At 50.0% G+C, this 7,484-nt stretch overlaps 1 protein-coding gene across 1 annotated transcript; it reads right to left on the bottom strand.

Moving 5' to 3' along the window:
- Positions 1-286: 286 nt before the first annotated feature.
- tcf19l (transcription factor 19 (SC1), like) lies at positions 287-7,052 on the bottom strand. Its single transcript, XM_076106157.1, has 5 exons — positions 6,782-7,052; positions 4,471-4,640; positions 3,330-3,723; positions 2,498-3,002; positions 287-2,100 (listed from the first exon to the last, which is right to left on the bottom strand). The coding sequence occupies exons 1-5, from the start codon at positions 7,050-7,052 to the stop codon at positions 1,767-1,769; spliced, it is 1,674 nt and encodes a 557-aa protein (XP_075962272.1). The 3' UTR covers positions 287-1,766.
- Positions 7,053-7,484: the final 432 nt, after the last annotated feature.

Genomic DNA, 7,484 nt, shown 5'->3' with positions numbered 1-7,484 from the left:
TTCCATAATGTCGTCAGACAAACAATGTGAGCCGGTCAGTAGCAACAACAAGCTCTGAGTGGACGTAACGTTGAGCAGTTGCCAGAGAGATCAGCGGTGGTCTGCAGTGTTCCCCCTCAAACATTGTGGCCTCCATTAATTAAACATTAAACCGGTTTTTTTCCACTCAACGAGGAGCTCCAACAGCAACATGACGCCACGCTCCTCTGTGTGGACGCTCTGGACACAAACAGCCATTTAAATATCCTCAGAGCTCAAAAACCGGAGACAAAACACAGAATATGCAACACTTTTTATGGTGGATGAAACAAGCAAAACAACTTTTTTTTTTCCTTTTACATTTGAGTAACCGACAGGTCCTTCAAACCTGTGAGATAGCATCATGTTGTTATTGTATTACTGCAGTGAGACCTCAAAGGGTTAACCTGTTTCTGTTGATCGTCAAAACCTCAAGTGAAGCTGGAACCTTTAGACGAGCAACACTACATGTGTTAAGTTCACGGAACACTTTTTTGGGGATTTGATTTTTGGATTTAATAATGAGCCACTGTGTCATCGGGCTGTAACCGATCATTAGTCTGAATTCTGCTACTACAACTTTTTTTAAAATATACGTATTATTAAAGAGGTTTTTAAGACTTTTTTTCTTATTTTATTGCTCGAGAATCAACTTTTCTACATTTTCACCCACTTTGGAAAACAAAACAAAGAAACACACATAGTGGTATGATGGAAGTAAAAATGAGTCAACACGCTTTATACACGACGCCAGCAGAGACAAACTATATATTCAACACGACCATTATCTGGTCAGCTCAGTCAGAACCATCACTCAGGCTATACACGGGGTGAGCTGCTCCCAAATGCTGTTTGAACGGCTTTCGTCCAGGTGAGCAGAGTCAGACATTTTAATAATGGAAAAAAGGTGCTTAAGAGAAGAATCCAGAGTTCCACACTTTGAGCAGCACCTGAGGGAAGACGTGTGTGTGTGTGTGTGGACATCGGTGTCCACTTTGGCCCGAGAGTTCATTAGCATGAAGACAAGTCCTTTGGGACCCCCCCCCCTTGCCGGATGATATTTCATGACGTCTCCCTGGTAACGAGTCCCTCCCAGAGCAGCAGCACCGTCAGCCTGCACTCAGACGACTCACAGCCACCACTGCACACACAGAGAATCCAGCAGCTGCTTCTGCACAAGTGCCTTGAAACATTTGATTATCCCCTCTCACCAGCAGCTACAGTGAGAGTCCGCCGACACATTTTACTCAACTGTCTCCAAAACATCCGCTGCTGCTCCGAAACGTTTCACGGAGGTTTCATCAGCGGCGAGGCGGGAAAGCACAAGCGTCACTTTCCTTTAGGCCACGTAAAAGGTCAGCGAAGGAGGCCGCACTAGAGAACGTCTAGGAAAGTTGAATGCATGTGTATATATACACATATGATATACATATTATATATATATATGTATGACTACGTTAAAGCTGCTGAGGCAGCCTGATGAGACACTTCATTAGTGGTGCTGAATGCTGGTCAACGACCAGCTCGGTGCTCACAAACATTTCCCCGCGTGTTTTAGTCATGGAACTGAGCGGCACTGCTCGGTCACGAATCCTCAAACTTGGAAAGATCAGGATGGAGAAAAACAAAAAAAATGTAAATTTGAATGAAACTCCTTTTCTTTCTTCGGTGAAAGGTCTGGTGAGTGCGGCTGAAGGAAATAAACATTTAAGGGGGAAATGTGGTAAGCGTCTCATTTCATCGTCATATCAGTGACATCCGCAGTGGAAGTCTGCGTTGGGGTCCCTCAGGAGCTTCTTGCGGTCCACGTGCAGACAGTCTATGTGGAACCAGGCGTCGCACACGTCGCACTGGATCCACTGCACCGTGTCCTGCTGGGGCAGCCGGCACCGCGGCGCCGCGCACGGCTCCACCGCCCCGCCCGTCGCAGCCTCTTCCTCCTCCTCGTCCTCTGAGGAGGAAGAAGAGGAGGAGGACGAGGAGGAGGAGGCGGAGGAGGTGGAGGAAGAGGACGAGGAGGACGGGGAGGGCAGGGAGGGCCGGGGGGGGGGCAGGTGTTTTCTGGGGCGGCCTCGACGCTTACTGCGAGGAGAAGAAGAAGAGAGGAAGATTGATGAAGGTGTTTTAACATTTCATGACATTCATCACATGTTCCACACATCAAACACTGACCCTTTGTGTTCCTTTGTATTTAGTTGGATTATAGTAAACACTGCCGTCATCAGCTGTTAGTTAACCTGATTAGTGACAGAGATTAAGGACAGACACCAGAGAGTTCAGCTCATATCACCATGAAGCTTCCCCAGTGGATGACTATCTTTTATAGATCGATTTAACATGAAAACTTCCTTAAAAGCTCCTTTGGCATAAGATTTGAAAATGACTTTGGTGACTCCTAGTGGAAAAGAACACATTCTACAGATGAATACTGGAGCTGTGTTGGTGTCAGAGGGACAGACCTCCTCCATCAGCGTCTTACCTGGTAGGATGGTGAAACCTGCTGAACTGCACCCGGCCCCTCTCCTCCGTGCGGATCCTCACCGAAGGCGAGGCCAGGCTGTAGTTCTCCCCTCCAACCACCAGAGGGGAGAACACCGGGGAGCTGTGAGCCCTCCTCCGGCCCCTCTGCGCCACCGGGGAGCAGTGCGTCGCTTTCTGCTGGCGGAAAGCCGCGATGTTGCTGTGCACCACCGTCTGGACCCGGCGCAGCGCCTGCACCTCCTGCTTGTGGACCGCGGCGCTGGCGAGCGACGCCTGGAGGTGGTGGTTGAGTCTGCTGTTGGTCATGGCGCCGTGGAAGCTGCCGATGGTCCTGATGCCGACGGGGAAGGGCTTGGCCTCCAGCGGCCGCCGGACGTCCTCGCGGCTCTTGGGCTGCAGCGGCAGAGGAGGCGGAGAGCTGAAAGTCTCCGACTCAGACTTGTAGAGCCGCCGCCTCTTCTTCCCCCTGGACCGCTGGCCGTCCTCCAGGACTCCTGCTGGAGCTGAACACCACAATGACAACCTATGCTCAGCTAGTGATTCACGTTTTTACCCATTTGCTCTTTTCCTGCTGTTAAGATTTTTGCTTCAGTGAAAACTGTAATTAAAAATATGTTTTTGCATGAATTTCCTGTGTGTGAGTGAGTGAGAGAGTGAGATATATAGATATATATATATAGATATATATATATATATATATCTATATATATAGAATGCTGTTCATCCAATCTAGTCTGAATAAAAGCTAATATCCAATATGCGCCTTCATTAACTGTTAAAAAAGACGTTTCCACATGCGCTCGGTACACCTGAGTAGAGTGGAGCCTCACCTCCTCGGCTCCTGGGCTCGTCTGAGCTGTCGTCCTCGAGCAGCACCGTGTGGGCCGACTTCCTCCTGCTCTTGGAGGTCGGCTGGAGGGACTTGGCAGAGGGCGCCAAAGCCGCGGAGGAGAACGGCGGAGGCGTGGAGGGCGGCAGCAGGGAGGACAAGCCCGCGGCCAGAGGAGGCGAGGAGGAGGAGCCGGGGTCCGAGGTGGCCCCCCCGAGGCTGAGGCTCCTCTTGAAGGTCCAGGCGCTGCCCTTCATCTTGCTCAGGCTGCCGATGGAGTTGAGGATGACGGTGGCCCGGTTGATGGACATCTTGGACAGGTCCAGCTTGGCGGCCATCTTGCGGTCCAGGTTGGTTCTGATGCGGTTCTGTAGGTCGGAGGAGAAGGTGCCCGCCTAGGAGACATGGTACAAGTATATAAATTACAACTTTATGCAGTAGAGACCTTTATAGAGTGAGGTGAACCCTCATTTAGTGCTCCAGTGGCAGAGCAGCTGGGGTTGACTCAGAACTAGAGTCAGGGCGTCCCAGCTAGTATGTGAGGGCGGGACTAAATACTAAGTACTTTTAGCTTTTTCATCTCTTCAAATATGTGATTCAGGGCCAACCACTTGGTCTGGATGGAATTACATTATAGCTGATAAACCACCTGTTAAGGCACCAGAAAACAGGAATGACATCGACCCTGTTCTAAATGTTCCGGGTGTTTAACCCAAAACTGAAGTTCTCACTGCAGGCAGAAGTGTTGTTTTCATAACCGTGTGAACACCTCCGTACAAGAGGGGCAGCAGTTGCTCCACAAGAAGCCAGAACTATCCTCCTCATTATGTGTTGCGGACGAGTTCGCTGGCTTCCAGTGCACATCGCCTAATAAATGAAAGCGTTAACGCCGACTTCAGCGGTCTCCATCTTTACTTCGGGTCAGTTCAGGACTGAGACTAGTTGAACGATCAAACAAAAGAATATATAATTGAATCTGAGCAATAAATCCCCGAGTGAAAAACACAGGCCTCTGGTATCTTTGTGAAAATGTGCTTCAGTCTATGAAGCGTCATTATAAAAGTGAAGTGAAGCTGCACAGGATCGGGCAGCACAGAGACGACTATCTCTCCTTGTGGGTCCTCACAAAGAACAAAGTTTACCTTCGGAATTGTGATGGCGTCGAAGTCCAGCGGGCGAACTTTGACCTTCTGGAAGAGGAAGTAGAACTCGGGGCTCCTGGGAGCCGACTGGCCCCCGAAGGTCAGCGTGTCGCCGTCTGAGAGCTCCCACTGGACGCCGGGCTGGAGGCGGACCTCGTTGACCCAGGTGCCTAGCAACACAAGAGCAGGTGAAGACTTCTTCATTTCTATTTAAATCTTCTGCTGGCACTGAACTCTCCAGTCCTTCAGTGTCACACTGACATGTAAGAGGTGAGAGGTCACATGATCAGCCCAAACAAACCCAAACTGCTTTTTCAGTTAATATCAGCCAGATCACACAATTATTAATACATGAACAATACGTAATAAATCAGGCGAGCAGAGCCCATCAACGTGTGTACAGCTGTGTGTGTGTGTGTGTGTGTGTGTGTGTGGGGGGGGGGGGGGGGGGGATGGGGATGTAAGTCTGAGGAAACGGACCTAGAATGGAGAAGCTGGACGGCTACGAGGCAATCAGACGGCCCGACGGCACAAAATGAGAAACGCACGGCCAATACTGAGACCTCATTTTAACAGCAGGAATTAAAACGCGTGTGCAACAGACTGTGAAATGACTGGAAAAAGAGCTGTTTGGATCCAGTCAGACAGTCAGTCGGCGTTCGCTCCCAAGTCTCCTCCCTCCCTCCCTCTCTCCCTCCCTCCTCGCCAGTTCAAAATCCAGAGACTTGCTTTACCATCACACAGAACAAAGAGAAGCAGCAATGTAAGGAGCAATAGAGGACACTCAGAGCATCAATGTGGCATCAAACGACGGCGTCGTGGTGGAAGCTTAGCACCCGCCCTCCTTGAGGCTTGAGGAATTCCACTTGACCCGGCAAGTGTTCATGTTGAGCTCTGGACTGATACTCTTCTTTTTTTTTTTTTTTTTCGGAGAGTAAAACACATTTGTTGCTGCCCCCCCGGTCTACAGCAGTACATCGCTTTGCTTCTGTGCTGGTACTCATGTCTGTTTCTCCAAACTCCATCTACTGGATCTAACAGAACTGCTGTAAAGCCTGTAAACTGGTCCCTGAAAGGTTCTACTTCTCAGTGTCTCACTCCGAGGACACCACTTGTTGTCATCCTATAGTCAGATAACATTGAAGGAGACTGCAGAGACTGATGTTCATTCTTTGTGACATTTTAATAGCAAATGTGATAATTTTGATCACAGACATCCTGGTTATAAAGTTAAATAGGTATGAAAATGTTGAAATCATATCCTGTCTTCTTAGTCACCTGACTTCAACCAGACTGAGCACCTATGGGAGACTTTGTCATCAGAACCCCTAATGAGGGAATATGTTTGGGCAGAATTCTGTTCATCCAGTCTATAACGAGTGCTGAAGCTGCTCGGGAGCCACCTCTCTAATTACACTAATACAAACATGTGGGTCAAAGATTAGACACTTTAATCACTTCATCACTATCAAACTACAATGTAGGAGATTATTCTGCAACAAATCAAACAGGAAGGATGAAAAGCTTCTTAATAGGCTGCAGCTCTAAAGCATGTCTAGGCTTTCCACACTGCACACTGTAGCCCAGAGCCATCCTTAACCCTGGGCTAAGGGTTGACGCTGGGCTAACTTATTCAATCCAGGGCTCCACAATTCACACTGCACCTCATAGTCCTGGGTTAAATGTCCGTTGGATCGTGTGACTAATGTTTACACTTGCACGACTACTCTTTAACAGATCGGACAACAACGGGACACAATCTCAGTTTACTTTAGCCCCGTAAACACCGGCAACTTTCAGCCCCTGGTTTAATCCACTTTCGATTACCCCGCAACCTCAACGCTAACTGTCGCCTGACTCCACCCAAAAGCACAAACTTATTTGATTGGATTCCTATCAGCCAATCACAGTGTTCCACGTCATCTAAAGTGGGCTGCTGAAGAACGGTTCGCATGCTCAGATATCTTGACCTCTTCAACCTCAATAGAAGTCAGATCACGTGACCTTGAATTGACCTTTATGGAGCCGCTTTAGCCCCGCCTCATTTGTCAGGTTCATTCAAGTCAGGTTTAGGACTCTAAGACTCACTTTTCTTAGCTCGCTTTCTGGTCTGTACGTCTACAGATGGCTTTTGGGCAGTTAAGGTGCCGTCAGGCTGCAGGCGCTAGTAATTCAGCAGAAGACAGTAGTTGTGTTTCCCTGTAGAAGTATTGGTATTTCTTGTAAGAGGGTGTGTAACGTCTTTCTCTCTTCCACAATGACTGTAGAGGTGTGTGTGTGTGTGTGTGTGTTAAAGAGCCCCATCTCTCACCATGACTGCTCCTGTCCTTGACGTGGACCCTCCAGCCCTCCTCCTGCGGCGCTGCGGCGCCCTCGCCCGCTTCCCTCTCGGCGTGCAGCTCGGCATGGATCCGCGACACCGACGTGGAGTCCAGCGTGACGTCGCACAGCTCCGCCGCGTGGCCCAGCCGGAACACAGAGTGGCTCAGCGCCGGCCTGAACGTGTACAGGTCCCGCACCGAGTCCCCGGCTGACGAGCCGATCCGGAGCAACTGGAAGCATGGCTGCACCCCCGACGGCATGACCGGAGGGTTCGAGTGTCTGCCGCCGCAGAGCCCCCGCCTGCCCCCGCCCTGAGGCCACAACCTCTCTGTGCCAGGCCCTGACTTACAGGAGGCTGCCATCCATTCTGGGTCACGAGTCTTTGCTAGGGGACGGGAGTTAAGCTGAAGACATTCGACCAAAGAGTGCGAACACAAAGCTACGCTGCGAGGTCCAATATTCAGAGAGTGAAGGTTACAGGCAGGTGGAGCAGCTCTGACGAACAGGTGTTTGCATTATTATGGAGAGCCGGTGACTGGCTGTGCCCCGTTGCGAATACATGAATAAATAAGGAGGGGATAATAAGCACTGTATAAGCTGGTGAAGGGTGGAAACGAGCATCTGCACTCTGTTATGAGCTCAAACACACTACCCCCCCCCCCCCTCCCCCCCTGTGGAGTGGAGGCTGTTAG

Source organism: Anarhichas minor, unplaced genomic scaffold (assembly GCF_050575085.1).
Source record: "Anarhichas minor isolate MPS153535 unplaced genomic scaffold, ASM5057508v1 ptg000033l, whole genome shotgun sequence".
Lineage (NCBI taxonomy): Eukaryota > Metazoa > Chordata > Actinopteri > Perciformes > Anarhichadidae > Anarhichas > Anarhichas minor.
Note: the sequence above shows the minus strand (reverse complement) of the source record. Positions and strands in the feature narration are given on the sequence as shown.